This window comes from Pelodiscus sinensis, unplaced genomic scaffold (assembly GCF_049634645.1).
Source record: "Pelodiscus sinensis isolate JC-2024 unplaced genomic scaffold, ASM4963464v1 ctg77, whole genome shotgun sequence".
Lineage (NCBI taxonomy): Eukaryota > Metazoa > Chordata > Testudines > Trionychidae > Pelodiscus > Pelodiscus sinensis.
The window spans coordinates 242,699-261,230 of NW_027465809.1; the positions used below are offsets into that span (position 1 = coordinate 242,699).

At 51.4% G+C, this 18,532-nt stretch overlaps 1 protein-coding gene across 5 annotated transcripts in view; it reads left to right on the forward strand.

Annotated features, from left to right (window-relative positions):
- LOC102447238 (unconventional myosin-X-like) overlaps positions 1-18,532 on the forward strand; it is a 311,005-nt gene that overhangs the window by 54,836 nt on the left and 237,637 nt on the right. For 4 of the 5 annotated variants that reach the window (XM_075914465.1, XM_075914468.1, XM_075914467.1 and 1 more), the window contains exons 1-2: positions 14,298-14,436; positions 14,667-14,801. In XM_075914465.1, coding sequence (XP_075770580.1) covers positions 14,774-14,801 — 28 coding nt within the window. In that variant the 5' untranslated portion in view covers positions 14,298-14,436; positions 14,667-14,773. Of the gene's footprint in view, positions 1-14,248; positions 14,437-14,666; positions 14,802-18,532 lie in introns of those variants that run through there. The other variant, XM_075914469.1, reaches the window with a different exon arrangement.

Consider the following 18,532-nt stretch of genomic DNA (forward strand, 5'->3'; position numbering starts at 1 on the left):
GCCCCTGGAGAAGATTCATCCCAGATATAATGTTGGGAGTTTCCAGCCGGTCTTAGTACTTGGATACTAGAGAATGCTTGCTATCCAGTACCACTGGTGCCCAGCACCCCAGGGTCCAGGGCCAAGGCATTAGGAGAATCTGCAGTGGCAGAATTGAATCCCAGAAGGGCCATGAGACTACCACCCGGGATACTCAGCTCATGACACAAGGGACCAAAGGAGATCTGAGGTTCCCAGATTAGAGGAAGAGCTACCTCAAACGTCCTTAGAGCCATAACTCCAGCAACATGAGAGAGAAGAGAAACGGGTGTGGGAAAGGCTACACCTGCGATGTTGTCCTCTTTTTCCCTGCGTGAATCCAACTTCCCTGCTACACTATGATGAAGATGAAGTCACTCTAGGGCTGACTTCAGAGAGGAACCTGGTCATGTCAGATTCTCCTGGAAGAGGTCCAGGAAGCACCACACAAACTGATGGCCATTTTACATGTTTCCTGTCTGAGTAGAGTGGTGCTTTCTATTCATGATGCCAGGGCTGCCATGATTCCAGCAGTGTCCAAGTGGGCTGAAAAGAGGCATTTCCTACCTGCAAAAGGCTCAGAGTACTTACTCTCCCCCTCGCTTCCCAACTGGTCGGTAGTCAGTGGCTACCGAGCGTCGACAACCCAAATCTACCCTACGCGATAAGGAAGCAAAGAAGCTTGAACTCTGTCTGACCTTCATTCTCCTTCCCTGATACATCAGGTAGCGACCCAAGATGCAGGGTGGACGTGGCATCTGAACCCAGCCATGTTTCACCTGGGGCCTTGGTACTTGCATGGTATAGAGTTAGAGAGGCCTACTCAGTTAATGGCAGTAGAAAGAACCCTGCTAGAAATGCTACGAAGCCAAGTGAAGTATTTGTGTTTTTGTGTGGCCAACAAGGAATTTTCCTCTTTTTGAGCTGAGATTCCTGGAGGATATCTGTTCGCTTCTGCAGAGTGAAATCTGATGTGACTCATCTCCTAGTAGACACCTGCTCTGTGTGTTCCTACACAATCACTGTCCAGCTCCTGAAGGGTATGAATCAAGACTTTTCTGTGTTGGCAAAACTGGTACCACCCTGAAACTTAAACCTTGTTTTATCACTTCTCATTAAGTTTCCATCTGAGCCACAGGCATCTTGCTCTCAGCCACATCTTTCTATGAAGGTAGCATTTTTGGCCACTATTATGTCAGTCAGAGGAATTGGGGACGCTAAGGGTGCTTGTGGCAGACCCTCTCCCATACAATTTTCCACATGGACAGGGTGTTGCATTTTAAATTCCTCCCTAAGATGGCATCGCACTTGCACATCAACCCAAGGATCCCTCTGCCAATGTTTTACTCTAAACCTCATTTTAGCAATGGAGAGGTGGCCTGGCATTCATTCATTGTACATGTAGAGCTCTTGCAGTTTACCTGCCAAAAAATGAAATAATTTTGAAAGACCTCTAGACTCTGGCTCTTTCATGGAACATATGCAAGGACAGAAGTCATTTCCTCCCAAGGACTGTCTACATCAGTGGTCTCCAACCTTTTTACACCCATTATCACTTTTTAAATCTCAGAACAGGCGAAGATCTACTGCCCTGCCCCTTCCTTGAAGCCCCGCCCTCTCTATTCTCCTGTCCATCACTTGCTATCCTCAGCCCTTACTTACACACTCTGATAAACAGTTTATTTTTAAATTATGCGATGTATCAAATTAAAATCACGTGTTTATAGTTATGAAATAAATGGGCTGTTTTTTATTCATGCTATTTAAATCTAAAATGAAGCATTTATAATTATACATTTTGTGGGGACAGAGTTCTGCGGCTGGGGGCAGGGGAGAGGGAACAGGGTGCTGGGAGGGCAGAGGACAGGGTTCTGCAGCAGGGGACAGGGTGCCAGTGGGGACAGAGTTCGGGGAGTGGGACGGGAATAGGGACAGAGTTCTGCAGCTGGGGGCAGGGGAGAGGGAACAGGGTGCTGGGAGGGCAGAGGACAGGGTTCTGCAGCAGGGGACAGGGTGCCAGTGGGAACAGAGTTCGGGGACGGGAATAGGGACAGAGTTCTGTAGCTGGGGACAGGGGAGTGAGGACAGCGTTTGGGGAGTGGGGACAGCATTCTGTAGCTGGGGAGTGGGGGCTGGGGAGTGGGGTGCCAGTGGAGGCAGAGTCCCCTACATGTGCCTCCTCCCAGGATTTCCCCCCCCCCCCCCCCGAAAAAAACTAGCGCACGCCTGCCCCAGGGCTGACCTCCCACCCCTGCGCAGGGAAGCCTGGCGCACGTGCGCGCGCCTACCCCAGGGACGACTGGGTCCCCCCCCCCATGCAGGGAAGCCCCGTGCGCGCGTACCTGCCCCGGGGCTGACCCTATGCAGGGAAGCCCTGCGCATGCACCTTCCCAGGGGGCTGACCCCACTTCCGCCCCCGGTGCAGAGAAGCCCTGTGCCAACGCCAATGCCCCCACCCCGGTGCAGGGAAGCCCCACGCGTGCCTGCCCCGGGGCCGACCCCCCTGCGCGCGCCTCCCCTGGGGCTGACTCACCCCTCCTGTGCGGTGCAGGGAGCCGATGCTCCCTCCCGCAGTACATCCGGCAGAGCAGCTAGCGCATTTGCGGAATCGCCGGAAGTGGCGCTAAGCTGTGGGACTTCTATCTATCCCGGGAAGCCGACACTACCTCCATTTTCAGTTGAGGTAAATAGTGGGGCTTCTCGGGGGTGGGAGGGATGCCTCGCGAATGCCTCGCGATCGAGTGGTCGAGGCCTCACGGTCGACCAGTCGATCGCGATCGACCTGTTGGTGACCACGGGTCTAGATAATACTCAGTCCTGCCTTGCATGCAGGGGGCTGGACTAGAAGACCTCTTGGGGTCCCTTCCAGTCCAGTGATTCTGTGAAATGGATGTTGGAGTGTGTCCTACTCTGCTATGAGATTAATGCATCCCCTTTGAGGGCAGCATGCAAACTCCCTGGGCCTGAGAGTTTTCCTCAGGCTATGTCTACCCTACAGGGTTTTTGTGCAAAAAAACCCCAGCTGTTTTTGTGCAAAAACCCGCGGAGCATCCACACCTCAAGCGTGTTTTTGCTCAAGAAAATGTACAGTGAATCGACAGAACAGAGGGTTTTTTGCGGTATAGGTATTCCTCTTTCTACAAGGAATAACTCCTTTTTGGGCAAGAATAGCCTATCGGAAGAAGCACAGGTACCCTGGTGGCCATTCTGTTAATGGCAATCAGAGCTTTCTTGCGAGAGAGCGTCCATGGACATTGCTTTTCCGATGTGCTTTTGTGGTGTGGACTCTCTCTTGTGCAAGAAGGTTTTGCAGAAGATCTCTCGCACAAGAAGCCTGCAGTCTAGATGCAGCCTCAGAGAAGCCTTTCTTTCCCTGCGGCTGCAGTCACATCGTCACTGTGCACTCGTGGACGTAGCTGCTCTGGACAGGGTGGTTCTGCAATCTGTTGTGTCGTAGGACTCCAGCCCTTACCTCCTTAGGAGACGCTGCATGTAGGGACAGTCACGTAGGGGATGAGGGCGGGTTGGAGGTATTGGAGATATGTTGTCCCTGTATCTTGCCTTCCTTTCCCACTGCCTGACTTGCCTCAACTGGGTTGAGAGAGAGGGTGGCAATCTGGCAGCCCTTTCATTTCTGTGGTGTGGAGCACAAGAGAAGTGTGTGCGTGCGTGCGTGCGAGCGAGCGGTACAGGCGCTGCTAAGGAAAACCTCTCGTCCTGTGTGTTTGGAGTAGACACACAACCTAAAGTGCACTAATCATAAGGAAAACACAGGTAATTCGAGTAATGTAAAGGATGCCGAGTTGAGTAGCCCACCCTTTCTGAATGGTGACTGTAGGTGTTGGCTGAGTGCGACTTAGGCAGATGCGACCCACCACTGAAAAGAACCCAAAAGAGCTATTGCCACGCTCTGCCTCTTGCTGTTCTGTATAGTCTGTGATTGGCTGGCTCTGGCTCTTCCCCCAGGTGACCACACTCAGCCCCTGCCTCATAGAAGTGGTTTCTGAATTTCCTCTTAAGCCCTGTGGGATGGAGATCTCTGAACCTCCACCCATGGAGTTTACAGAAGGGGTCCTGTGATGGGTCGTCACTCGCCCCTGTGCGCCTGCTGCTGGTCCCCCCAGGAATTGGCTCACCAGCCTCAGAGCACTGTTTGCTGGCCGGTGTCTCACCCTCAGTTACCTGTCCTCCGAGTTACTGCAGGCGCACGGTGCCTTTCCCTCAGTGTACTGCCCCACACTCCCAGGGAAGCCCAAGCCCTGATGCCCACCATGCCTCAGTGACCTACTGCCTGTTGCCATCTACCCCTGCCTCGGGCAAACGGCTGTCTGACATGGCCACTCCTCACTGGCAAGGGTGGACCTGCTGCCTCCCTGCAGCCCTAGGACACTCAGCCTTGAGAGCCAGGCCTTGGCCTGGGAGCTTGCCTGGCCAGAGGTCGCCAGCCCTGTAGTACCAGCAGTCAGGTCCCTCCTGCTCCACAGCTGGAGCCAAGAGTGTGTGTAGCTCCTGCTGCACAGGAGCCCCTGCTCATACAGCCCCGGCTGGGCCCTGCGCGTGCCACCGCGCTCTCCCAGGGCTGCGGCTAGGCCAGTGCGGGCAGCTGCCCCGCCAGGGGGGCCGAGACAGGCAGAACACGCTTCCGATGAGACTCCCTGGGCCCACAGCTCTTCAGAGCGTGACAGTAAAATACGAATCGCGGAACGCATTGCCTAGCAACTGTTACTAAGGCAACAGGCCTATATTCACTATGTGTCCCAGTAAATGATCAGTTAAGTGGCCTGGTTTCTGGAAAGTCTTCTGCCTGTCCTGGGATTCAAGGAGGCTGCAAATTCTGTCTCTCAGTACAATAGCCTCTCTGCCTAGTGTCTTGCAGTGTGCTTGTCTTGCTGGCTTTGGGACCCTTTCCCACACAAGGTCTTCCCTGGATAGAGACCTTTCTCTGGCCGCCATTGTGCATCCTACCCTTCTAGTTTGCAGCCTGTTCCCTCTGAGCAGCACTTTGCCAAGCACCGTCACTTCTTGACCACACCCCCTTCCGCTGCTGCTTCTGTCATCTTTGGGGCCTTTGAGACAGGACCCCTCTCCATTTTCTGTTGTACTTGGTGCACTGGCATCACTGAGTTCATAAAAATAGCGACCAGAGCTCTGACCAGTGTGGTGTTCCTCCTCCATGGTTTCCTGTTCTTCAGAGTCATTTCTCTGCATTGGTTCCCAAGGTTATGTTCCGTGCAGGAGAGGGCGATTGAGAGGCCAGGGATGCAATTAATGATGTTTCAGAAATAGTTGATATGTTAAATTCTTTTTAAAAAGGTGTTTTCAACCAGAAGTCATCTGGGAAAATCAGGAAGAACGATCTTATTAAAATAAATGCCAACTGAGAAGTCAAGGAATACTCAGCCAATTGAAAAACAAATAAACCCCATAAACCAGACAATCCAGCAGACATTCACCCTTGGGAATTACCTAACTAAATTACTGCCTTCCTGAAAATAACGAACATCTGGGAGAAACCCAGAGGAACATAAATACGGCCATAGTAGATCAGGCAAGGGGTTCATCTCGGGCAGTCTCCTGTCTTCTGACAGTGGCAGCTGCCAGATGCATCAAAGGGAAAGAACTGAACAAGGCAATATTGGGTTGGCCCTGCTTTGAGCAGGGGGTTGTGTAGGGGGAAAGTTTTGGTGATCAATAACACAGGTGCATCATTTTGGAAAAGTCCAAACAACAACATGGACTCCATCTTGGACATCTTTTCCTTCCTCCCTTGAGGGCATTTTCCTGCTCGTTTGACATTTTGGTGGGAAAACTAGCCAGACCAGTGACCTAGGTTCTGCCTAGCAACAGCTGCTTATTTAAGGGCTGCCTCTTCAGTGCAAAGGGGCTGCCCTTCCGAGTGGCAGAGTCTGGAGCTGCTTAGAGGAGTACGCCAGCACACAGTTGTACACTACCAGCTGCCACCCTTTGACACCAAGGACATACGCACACCCACGATGGCGCGGGGAGGGGAGTGGGCTAACCATCGCCGGAGCAGAGCTGACACAGCCTGATTGTTCTTTACCTGTGACACCATCTGGAGATGTGAGGGTCCGCAAGCTGCAGGATATGGTAGTGGTTTCACAATCCTCCATTTCCTTACCTGGGTCCCATCCTGGGGAAGGGGAACTCACCTGAGTCGCAGTTGTGCACCATCTTTGTGCTTCTTCCCTTTAGTTGTGGGGGTCCTCGTTATAGCTACGTTCATTACTTTGTTTGAACTGTTAAATAGCGCCCTGTTTGTGAGCACCCACAACAGTTGGTTTTGTTTTTCCAAGGGGCTGAGACAAACCCCGCTGACAGAATCGAGTTGGGAGATGTTCCCTTCTCGGCCAGGCTTACCAGTCAGCATCTGGACTAGATGGCTTCCTGAGGGCTCTTCCAGCCCTAATGTCCTAGGATTCCATCTCCTGTAATCCAGCCCTAGCTCCTGGCACCTGGAACATGGGGTTGCATCTCTGACCATCTTGGCTAATAGGCATTGATGGACTCATCCCCCCAGAACTTATACAATTCTTTTTTGAGCTTAGTTGTACTTGTGGCCTTCACAGCTTCTCACGACAAGTTCCACAGATGGTGGCTGTGTAAGGTGTGAAAAGGTACTTCCTTTGTTTTAAACCTGCTGATTATTATTTTTATCAGGTGATTCTTAGTTGTGTTGTGTGAAGGAATAAATTACACTTCCTTATTCGTGTTCGCCATCCCATTCATGATTTTATAGCTCTCTAGCATATACCCCCTTAGTTATCTATCTTTTAAGCCAAACAGTTCCAGATTTTTAATTTTTCTTCATATGGAAGCTGTTCCGCACCCCCAATTATCTTTGTTGTGCGTCAGGGCATGCTGTGCGCCCAAGGATTCAGAGCCTGCAAGAGCTGTGGCAAGCTTATGCCTCAGGGCGACACTTGTGCTGACTGCCGTAAGTGTCTGATGAGGAGGGATAGCTCAGTGGTTTGAGCATTGGCCTGTGTGACGTAGTGGGGGTACCTGGCTGGTTTCTATGCTGCTGGCTCTGGGGTAACCCCCACTGGCTGTCGTGGGGACCACGACCCAGCAAAACAGGATGAGTCACTATGCAACCAGTGGCCAGACACCCCCCATGGAGAGGAACAAAGGAAGGTGGAATGCTGCCTTGGCTGGGGGGCAGGGCTGGAAGTTAGTGAGTTGGTTGCTGGCTGTCGGAGGGCATGGAGGAGAGCCTAGGGGAAGGGGCTGGAGTTTAGGGGCCCAGTCTCCCCCATCTCAAGGGGGCCTGAGGCATCCTAGCCCAGTTCCTGTAACCAGATTACATCTGTGCTGCGCTGTGCTGGAGGAGCAATAAACCACCCTCAATTCCACTGGCTGGTGCAGTCTGTTTGTGCCATTTCGGGGTGCAGGAGACGGGGAACCCCCAACGCGCCGTCACAGCCTGCTAAACCCAGGGTTGTGAGTTCAATCCTTGTGGAGGCCACTTAGGGATTTGGGGCAAAAATTTGTCAGGGATGGTACTTGGTCCTGCTGTGAAGGCAGGGGACTGGACTCAATGACCTTTCAAGGTCCCTTCCAGTTCTAGGAGATAGGCAATCTCCATTAATTTAATTAAAAAAAAACAAAAAAAAGAACGCCAAACGGACAAGTGCCCTATCTGTAGGAGTTCTATCTCTGCACTAGGGAGGAGTGGGACCACCGGCTTAAGCTCTTATTGGATGTGGCACTGCGGCCTTCGGCACTGGAGCCGCCCTCGGTATCAGTGGTGCATAGTGCTCCAGTGTTGGTGCATGACCCAGCACTGAAGAAGCTCTCTGGCCATAGGCACCACTCCCCTCACCATGTCAAGTGTGTGGCATCATTCACAGTCCCTGGTGCTGACCAAGAGGATGAAAGTAGATGGGGCAGATTGCCTTTTAAGGTACCGCACAAAGGCTCTAGTGGGATGCTCCCAGTGGAGGGACACCCGCATGCGGCATCATGGTCTGTGACGCCGTTGGCTCTGGCACCACTGTTGAGCCCGGTGTCATAATCTCTCCAGGAGGGAGGCTGGCTGGAAGAAGACACTGATCTTCTGTTGACCTTCGAGGCTGCCAGGGATCTCGCTGAGATGATATTTCACATGTTGCTGCCATGTGGACAGTCCTGCGCCGTACAGCAAATGACACTGAGATCAGCACTGGTGGTGGGCACATCATCAGCACCCACTTCAGCGCTGGGTCCAGTGTTGATGAGCCCCGTGCTGGTCCGGCACTAGTGATGGCGGCTCCGTGTACTGTGCCACAGATACCTGCAGTGTCATTGAGCGCAGCACCAGCCACAGTGACACCGATACCGGCACCAGTAGCAGCACCGAGACAAACCGGCTACACTTGCCAGACACTAGGCCTTTCCCCCATACCATTCCCTAGACTCACTGCCCCTTAGTGTGGCTCTGAGCACTCATCAGCATTAGGGAGAGGGTTAGAATCATAGAGCTGGAAGAGACCTCAGAAGGTCATCAAGTCCAGCCCCCTGCTCTAGGCAGGACCAATCCCAACTAAATCAACCCAGCCAGGGCTTTGTCAAGCTCCTGCAGCCAGTACTGCTTACGCTTCAGGCATCACTGCTGGTCCGGTCCACACTAGGAGGCCCTGGTGCAGACATCCTGGCTCCCACAGTGGCAGACACCTATGAACTGGCTGTTCTGGACCCCTTGGGCCTACTCTCAAACCCAGGGCCCCTCCATCAGCCATGGCAGTCCCCACTCGGGGACAGGGGCGGGAGGTGGATCAGCAACGCCCTCAGGAGCCCGCTGTGCCAATGACAATGCCACTCGGGCCGGGTCCTCAGACAGGGCCAATCCATCCCTCGTCTCCGCAGGTGGTTTCAACACAGCCTCCTGCAACCCAGGTGGAGGGCACAGAGGTTCTGGTCCCAGTCGCTTCCCCTTCTCCGGGTGAGGCGGTATTGTGCATGTCTCCACCTCTATCCTGGCCATGGACCTTGGAGCCCACCAAGCCTGCTGCACAGGGCTGCACAGAACCTTCAGTTGCAGGCAGAGGAGGTGGTGGAGGACTCCGATCCCATGGTGACATCCTTATGGCCAAGGGCCAGCTAGCGTGGCACTGCCCCTCATCAAGTCCCATCCACAGTACTACCAAGTTGCTCTGGTAGACTCCTGTGTCCATCCCTTCCACTGCAGTATCTCCCACACATGGACAATTGGCTCATCAAAGCTCACTCACAATCAAGTGACCGGGCATGAGGCTCTCATGTGCAACATGTTCCGGAGGCCGGGCCTTGTCCTGAGTGCTCCTTAAATCCATTCTGTTCCAACCCAATGCGTAGAGTTCATAGGGGCCCTGCTGGGCCAGAACATCACTTCCAGACCCTCAGTTCCCTCATCCAGAACTTCCAACCGTTCCTTACAACCATGGCCACGCACATGTACATGGTGCAGCATGCCTGCCTTCATCTCTGGCCCCGGCAGGCATGGCTAACGTCCAGGTCCAGGGCCCACCAGACAGGGGAGCAGTTCTGCACCCTACGTGCTGCAGTGCCAGGTGGAATGTGAGGGAATTCCCTTAGCAAACCTGAGCCCCTCATGGTCCCTAGTGACAGACGTTTCCACCCAAGGGTGGGGTGCCCACCTCGGCCAATTACAGACTCCGAGCCTGTGATCCCAGGGCGAATTGTACCTTCACATAAAAGTTAGAGATGTGGAAGGTAAACCACCCGTAAGGGGGATACTTACCATTCTGGTTAATTGGTGGGGGCTGGAGTTGCTCCTTGCCTGCTGTCGGGAGGGGCTCTCCAGCCTGGCTGGAGCAGCCCCATCGCCATCTCAAGCGGCAGGAGCTTTCCATGTCATCAGTAGGGGTTTATTTGATCACCATCTCCGCCTTTCACCCAGGCACGGAGGGATGTTGTTTTTGCTAACTCTTTGGTCACCTGTTTTCTTAGAGGTCTCAACAGGCTATACCCACAGGTCCTATAGTCTGTTCCAGCTTGGGACCTCCATTCAGTCCTGTCCAGACTCACAAGGCCACCATTTGAATCTTTGGCGATGTGCTCCCTGCTCTGTCTCTCATAGAAGGTGGAGTTTCTGGTAGTGATAATCTCAGCCAAGAGGGTGTCTGACAGCAGAGCCATACACTATGTTCTAGAGGGACAGGGTTCAGTTCATTTCTCATCTAGCTTTTCTCCTGAAGATTGTCTGCCTATTTCACATCAGCTAGGGCATCTTTCTCTCTGTGCTCTACCCTAAGCTGCAATCGAGGTGGCTTCCCTCATTGCATGTCCGCAGAACACTAGCCTTCGGCGTGCAGGAACAAAGCCATTCCGAAAGTCCGTCCGCTTATTCATGGAAGTGGCGGACAGACTCACTGATCACATCCTGCATTTGAGAGTGTCCACTCCTCTGATCACAGCACGCTCCACCAGGGCTTCAGCTTCTTTAGGGGTGTTTCTGGCACAGGTTCCCATCCAGGAGGTCTGTAGAGCAGCGACGTCACCATGCACTGTGCAGTCACTCAACAGGCCAGACATGATGTGGCCTTGGGAAGAGCAGAGCTCCAATCAGTGGACAGCTCCTGAACTTAGGCTAGAGAGCCACCAGATTGGAATTGAGATGTCAGAACTCGAAGAAGAAAAAATGGTTCCTCTCCTTCTCATAACTGGCTCTTTGAGATGCGGTGGTCATGTCCACTCCAAGCCTCACCCTCCTACCCACCCGTCCGCGTTGCTGGCAGAAGGAAGTGAGGGGATGGCGAATTTCCAGGGTTCTGTGTTGAGCACCATGGAGACATGTCTCCACGGGGCGCCCAGGCTGACTTGATGGATGCTGCTATGGGAAGAATCTGGCTACCGTGTGCATGTGTGCGCACACTGATTGGAATGGACATGAACAACAGTGACGAGAAGGTGAGTCACCGTCTTTCACCTGCAGATGTTGCTGCTGCGCTATTTCATCCCTTTTCCCTGATCATTAATGAATATGTTCAACACAAGTCCTTGTACAGATCTTGGGGGAACCCCTATTCACTTCTGTCCATTCTCAAAACTTACCATTTATTCCTACCCTTTGTTGCCTGTTTCTTAGTCAGTGTGACCCAGGAGGACCTTCCCTCTTATTCCATGACTGCTTACTTTGCTTACGAGCCTTTGGCAAAGAATCTTTGCAAAGGTTCACTGAGAGTCCAACTACACCATATGGCCTCGATCAGCCTTCTCTGTATGTTTATTGACACCTTCAACGAATCTAATACAGTGATCTCCAACCTTTTTAAGCAGATCACATTTTGAATTTAAGTGCAATCCAGGATCCACCTGAAATCCAAACACTGTTGCCCTGCCTCCTTCCCATCCCTTCTGCAAGGTCCTGCCCCTCTCATTCCACCCTCTCTCCGTCCCCCTTTTCACTCACTTTTATCAGGCTGGGGGCAGAAGGTTGGGGTGTGGGGGAGGAGGATGCAGATGCTGATCTTGGGCTAAAGGCTTTGGAGTGTGGGAGGGGCACTGATCTGAGCTTGGGGCTGGGAGTTGAGTTGCAAGAGAGGGTTCAGGCTCTTGGACGGAGTCTGGGTGCAGGGGGACTCAGGGCTAGGGCAGGAGCTTGGAATGCAGGAGGGGTTCAGGATTGGGGCTGAGGTTCGGAATGCAGGCTCCAGCTGGGCACTGCTTACCACAGGTGGCTTCTGGGTGGTGGTGCAGGAGGCTAAGGCAGGTTCACCCTTGCTCTGGCCCTGCATCGCTCCCAAAAGCTGCCAGCAAATTCTCTCTATCTCTGCTCTGTGGAGATGGGATACAGGGTGCGCGGGAGGGGCACCCTGACATCAGCACCCCCCTACTTCCTGTGCCCTGCACAGCAAGCAGGAGGCTCCCGGGGATGGGGGGTACCTACAAGGCAGGAGCAGGAGCAGCACCAGCAGTGCTGAGAGGGGCAGATGAAGTGCTGGCACTTCCTAGCCTCCCAAATGAACCTCTCAGGATCACTTGTCAAAGATTCCAAGATGTGACTACTGATCTAAAAGACTTGAATCTATCACAGCAACATTTAACTTGAAAAAGGGGAACTACACAAAAAGTAGGAAGCTAGTTAAATAGAAACTGAAAGGAACAGTCACAAGGATGAAATGCCTCCAAACTTCATGGAGAACATTTGAAAATGCCATAATAGAATCTCAAAGTAAATGTATGCTGTAAATGAATAAATAAAATAAAAATGGTAAGAGGACCGAAAAATGCCCCTATGGCTAAGCAGCAGTGTAAAAGGGGTGTTGGGAAGCAAAAAAGCATGCTTTTACAAATTGGAAGTCTAATCCTAGAATTCTAGGACAGTAGAACTGGAAGGGACCTCGAGATCATCGGGTCCCGTCCCCTGCCCTCCTAGCAGGATCAAGCACCATTTATTCCAGTGTTTGACCACCCTGACATCAGGAAGTTTTCCCGAATGTCCAACCTAAACCTCCCTTGCTGTAGTTTAAGCCCATTGCTTCTTGTCTTATCCGCAGAGGCCAAGGAGAACAATTTTCCCCCTTCCCCTCTCTGACACCCTTTTAAATACTTGAAAACCGCTATCGTGTCCCTTCTCAGTCTTCTCTTTTCTAAACTAAACAAACCCAGTTCCTTCAGTCTTCTATCATTGGTCATGTTCTCTAGACCTTTAATCATTCTTGTTGCTCTTCTCTGATCCTTCTCCAATTTCTCCACATCTTTCTTGAAATGTGGGGCCCAGAACTGGACACAGTACTCCAATTGAGGCATAATCAGCTCAGAGTAGAGCAGAAGAATGACTTCTCGTGTCTTGCTCATAACACTCCTGCTAATGCATCCCAGAATCATGTTTGCTTTTTTTTTTTTTTTTTTTTTGCAACAGTGTCAGTGTTGACTCTCATTTAACTTGTGGTTCCACTATGATCTTAGATCCCTTTCTGCAGTACTCCATTCTAGACAGTCACTTCCCATTCTGTATATGTGAAACGAATTGTTCCTTCCTAAGTGGAGCACTTTGCATTTGTCCTTATTAAACTTCATTCTGTTTACCTCAGACTATTTCTCCAGTTTGTTCAGATCATTTTGAATTACGACCTTATCCTCCAAAGCACTTGCAACCCCTCCCAGCTTGGAATAGTTTGCAAACTTAATAAGTGTACTCTCTATGCCGTCATCTAAATAATTGATAAAGATATTGAACAGAACCAGTCCCAAAACAGACCCCTTTAAACCCTACTTGTTATGCCCTTCCAGTATGACTGTGAACTAATAACTACTCTCTGAGAATGGTTATCCAGCCAGTTATGCACCCACCTTATAGTAGCCCCATCTAAGTTGTCCCCACAGCGGGAGGCCGAGGGGAGCAAACGCTCCCGTCAGCTGCTCTTACTCCGTGCAGAAGCCAACAATGGGGGTGCCGCCTGAGTTCAGATTAGCAGGTCTTTACTAGAGCTGCTAACTTGGACTCCGGAAGATCGATCGTGGCAACATCGATCTTCTGTTTAGTGAAGACATGGTCAAAGGTGCCACGGGACTAATCCTTGGGGTTAGGTAACTCCTGATGACTGCAGCTTGTGGTTTGGTGATGCTGGGCAATGCTGCCCTCTGGTGGCAAAACACAGTACCACTAGCACCACGAGAGTCATTGGTTACATCTGATCTGCTGCGTGGAGTGAGGGGGGTGAGTCACCACAGTACTGGAGGGGCAAGAGGAATGCACAGAGGGTAGGAGTTATGCAGGGGCAGGGAGAGGGATGCTCAGGTTTGTCTGAGTTGTTGATCTGCATGGCTTGAGGACAGGGTGTGTCGCTCTGGCATTATTGCCCTGTGGGCTAGACGGGTCCAGATAATCTCCATTTAGCCCAGGGTCCGGAAAGGCTGTTCTAAGCCCCCTTTTGGTCTTGGCTTAGTTTGCCAGCAGCAAGTGGAATCAAAGCAGCTGGGTTCAGGGGAGGATCAGGTCCCAGAGTTGAAATATTTTAAATAAAAGCTTTACAACAAAGCTGACTAAAAGCCCAGTTTGGTTGCAACTAGTGAAACTGTAGCTCACTCTCACCAAAGCCCTGACTGTGCAGCAGCTCCCCTCAAGGTCTGTTTTCTTGTCTCCTCCTGGTAGCGGGAGGTCATTAGCCATGGCCCTGCTGCTTCTCTCAGACTCTCCCCCACCCACCATTAATCACGTCAGGGTCCTGGCTGGGGGGTGGCTTTTCTGCTATTGATTTTCTCACTGTATTTTGTTTTCTCCCCTTAGACGAACATTGGTTCTATCTTGGCCTCAGTAAATCCGTACAAACCCATCTCTGGTCTGTACACTGCAGCTGCCATGGACCGGTACAGACAGCATCATCTGGGGGAGCTGCCGCCTCATATCTTCGCCTTGGCTAATGAGTGTTACTGCTGCTTGTGGAAGCGTCACGACAGCCAGTGTGTTCTGATCAGGTCAGAGACGAAAATACAGCTAATCCCTGATTGTATTAGACACCCCAGACCCATCCTGCTGCCTGCAGTTGGTGCCCCTGTTCCTACCCCTTCTCTAGCCTACACCAACAGTAGTGGAGATGCCCCATGTTTGGTTCTACACCACTTAGGCGCCATTCACCCCTGTGTGGGACAACCCCTTGCTCTGTTGGTTCTGGGTTTGAGTGTGGATCATGTCTGTTCCTTAACAGTGGAGAAAGTGGAGCTGGAAAGACAGAGAGCACCAAGCTGTTGCTCAAATTTCTGTCAGCCATGAGCCAGAACGCTGTAGGGGGCCCCGCATTGGAGAAGAGCACTCATGTGGAGGAAGCCATCATGGAGAGCAGGTACAGTTCATCTCCTCCGGAGAGACCACTCATGAGCACTTGGGGACAGCGTGTGCAGCGGTAAGAGGGGCCTGCCTGGCTAGGGCAGCTGCCTGAGCGTTGTCACTTAGCAGCCCTTCCGCCCCCTGAAGTACTAACTTCTGGAAGCATAGAACCATAGTGTGTAAGGCCAGATCGGGCCATTAGATCATCTATCCAACCACCCGCATGTCACAAGGCACTAGCACCACTTGCGTATCAAACCCACCCTCGCAGCGGAGACCTTAGGAGACAAAACGGTTCTGTGCCAGAGGAGAGAATTGGAGGGGCCGAACACACCGCGCTCCAGGCCTGCAATACGCTCTCCCCAGGTAAGCCTGGCAAGTGGCCGGCACCCAGGAAAGCAGACTCCCTCCCTGCAAGGTCACTGCCTTCCCAGCCCCACGATATGGCGACCATGTGAGCCCCAGCTAGCCACGCACCTGAGAGAATTCTCGGTGTCACCCCGAGTCCCTTCTCTAGATGTGGCCATCCCTGATGATTTAGAGGAAAGGTTAAAAAATCTGCCCAAATGCATGCGGGTGGGGAAAACCCCATTCTGTCCCCTGGGTGGAAATGCTGCAGCATGAACATTCAGATGCCATAGTGGTGAGGGCCATATAAGAATCTGAACAGAAAAGACCAGAATGGAGCTTGGCCATGGGCATTAGCACATTGTCTAATTAGGGACAATGTAAGAAACAGACACCCTGGAAGTCCAGGCCTCTTGTAGAGAGCCATGACAGTGCCTGCTTCCCAGATAGCCCTTTGTAGAGTTCTGCGGTTCGGGGACACTTCCATCCTGTTGTCTTCCATGCCAGCCCTTATGCATGAAACAACCTCCCTGAACTATTCTGTAAGGCCAAAAGCTTCTGAGGGGCAGCCGAGTTAGTCTGTAACAGGAAAAACTTAAAAAACAGCTAATACACTAGCAGCACCTTCGAGACTAACCAAGGTGCCACTAGACCTATTCGTTGTTTTGTAGGTGTTTTCTGTAAAGCCAGTGTCCTCGGATCCATCTCTGGGAAACTGCCCAGTGGTAATGGCGAGGCAGGCATCTAGCAGGGCCAACTGACCTCACACAGACTACACCGACAGTCTTTTGTCTGTTAAATCGTGTGTCTGTGCACATGGTGAGTCTGTAACGTTCAGTCCCTTTTGCTGTTACCCTCCTCCAGGAGCTCTGCTTGCTTCACATGCTTCTTGTGCTTGTCTTTAAATAGATGTTAGGCTGCTTGGGACAGGGCGTGTTTCCTGTTACTTGTGCAGAACCTTCGTAATGGGCATCCATTCTGGGCCTTTGGGAGAACTTGTAATATGAATAGTAAAACTATGGTCATATTGGACAAAAGTCAACATGCTTTCTGTAAAGGGAAATCCTGCCTTACTAATCTGAGAGAGTTCTTTGAAGGGGTTAACAAACATGCGGACAAGGGGGATCCAGTAGATGTAGTATACTTGGATTTTCAGAAAGCCTTTGACAAGGTCCCTCACCAAAGGCTCTTGTGTAAATTCCATGGCCATGGGATAAGAGGGAAGGTCCTTTCTTGGATTGAGAACTGGTTAAAAGACAGGAAACAAAGGGTAGGAATAAATGGTAAATTTTCAGAATGAAGAGGGGTAACTAGTGGTGTCCCCCAAGGGTCAGTCCTGGGACCAATCCTTTTCAACTTATTCATAAATGATCTGGAGAAAGGGGTAAGCAGCGAGGCAGTAAAGTTTGCAGATGATACCAAACTGTTTAGGATAGTCAAGACAGAAGCAGACTGTGAGGGACTCCAAGAAGATCTCACCAAACTGAGTGATTGGGCAACAAAATGGCAAATGAAATTTAATGTGGATAAGTGTAAAGTAATGCACATCGGGAAAAATAACCCCAACTACACGTACAGTATGATGGGGGCTAATTTGGCTACGACAAATCAGGAAAGAGATCTTGCTGTTATTGTGGACAGTTCTCTGAAAACTTCCACACAGTGTGCAGCGGCGGTCAAAAAGGCAAATAGGATGCTAGGAATTATTAGGAAAGGGATAGAAAATAAGACCCAGAATATCTTACTGCCCCTGTATAAAACTATCGTACGCCCACATCTTGAATACTGTGTACAGATGTGGTCTCCTCACCTCAAAAAAGATATTTTGGCCTTGGAAAGGATTCAGAAAAGGGCAACTAAAATGATTAGGGGTTTGGAACGGGTCCCATATGAGGAGAGGTTAAAGCGACTGGGACTTTTCAGTTTAGAAAAGAGGAGACTGAGGGAGGATATGATAGAGGTCTATAAAATCATGAGTGGTGTGGAGAGGGCGGATAAAGAAAAGTTATTTATTAGTTCCCATAATAGAAGAACTAGAGGACACCAAATGAAATTGATGGGTAGCAGGTTTAAAACTAATAAAAGAAAGTTCTTCTTCACACAGCGTGTAGTCAACCTGTGGAACTCCTTGCCAGAGGAGGCTGTGAAGGCTAGGACTATAATAGAGTTTAAAGAGAAGCTAGATAATTTCCTGGAGGTTAGGTCCATAAAAGGCTATTAGCCAGGGGATAAAATGGTGTCCTTGTCCTCTGTCTGTCAGAGGCTGGAGAGGGATGGCAGGAGACAAATCGCTTGATCATTGTCTTCGGTCCACCCTCTCTGGGACACCTGGTGCTGGCCACTGTCGGTAGACAGGATACTGGGCTAGATGGACCTTTGGTCTGACTCAGTACGGCCGTTCTTATGTTCTTATTGGTTGGCGACTGATGAGCCCTGGCTTGGGGAGGCTGGCCTCTCAGCTCCACCCTTTTTGCCCGAGGGTCTGCCTATTGTACGCTCACCACAGCTCTGTGGCCTCTGCCCTGCCCCAGGCTAGCACCTCCTGCTGTCTGTTCAGTCCTTCAGTTGAGCAGCATGGCCCCAGCTTCCCTGGGCTCTACCACCTGGCCTGACCCCTGACTGGCATGCCCCCCACCAAGGCCCCAGCTGTAGCTGTGGGTATGTGGTTCAGCTGGATCAATCCAGTGCATGGGAGGAGTGCTACGGTCCTGGTGGCACTCTGGCCTGGGAACAGGAGGCAGGAGGGGCCTGGAGCTGAGGTATGGGCAAGGACATGTCAGGCAGTGGGGAAGGCAGTGTTTGGCTGTAGGTAGGCATAGAGGTTGCTCTTCTGACATCGGGGCAGTTTGCTCCAGCAAGGGGCAGTGGGGAATGCAGTGCAACAGAGAAGACACGCTTTCCCTTCTGGTTTTGCCCAAGCAGGGCCTCCTGATGGCCAGAAGAAGACCAGACTTTCTTCAGCTTAGGGCAAGGAGAGGCGTGTGCAAAACCCGGGTGCGAAGGAGTGTTAGTGGGTCATTAGGTTGTTGTCAAGGAGAAGATTCCCTGGAAGGACCTTATTGAGGGACTCACAAATTCATCCTCTTCAGAGACAGGCTCAGGTCTCCAGAGGCTCATCCCAGCTTGAGGCAGTGGTAGTAATAGAAGCATCTGAAAAAAAAAGTGATAAATAATTAGGGTAGGTCAGTTCTTCTGCCAGATCTGGATTGCATAGTGAGCTGGGTTCACGTGACCCACAGGTGTGTTTAATACAGCTAACGGCGGAGCGCACCAAAGACCATGTCCTGGAACACGTGGTTCAAAGCAGGGATCACGGTGAGAATGTTAGCTCACACTGCAGCGTGTTGCTGAGAGTGCAATGCGATCCTGGGATGTACAAGCAGAGGAGTCTTGAAGAGC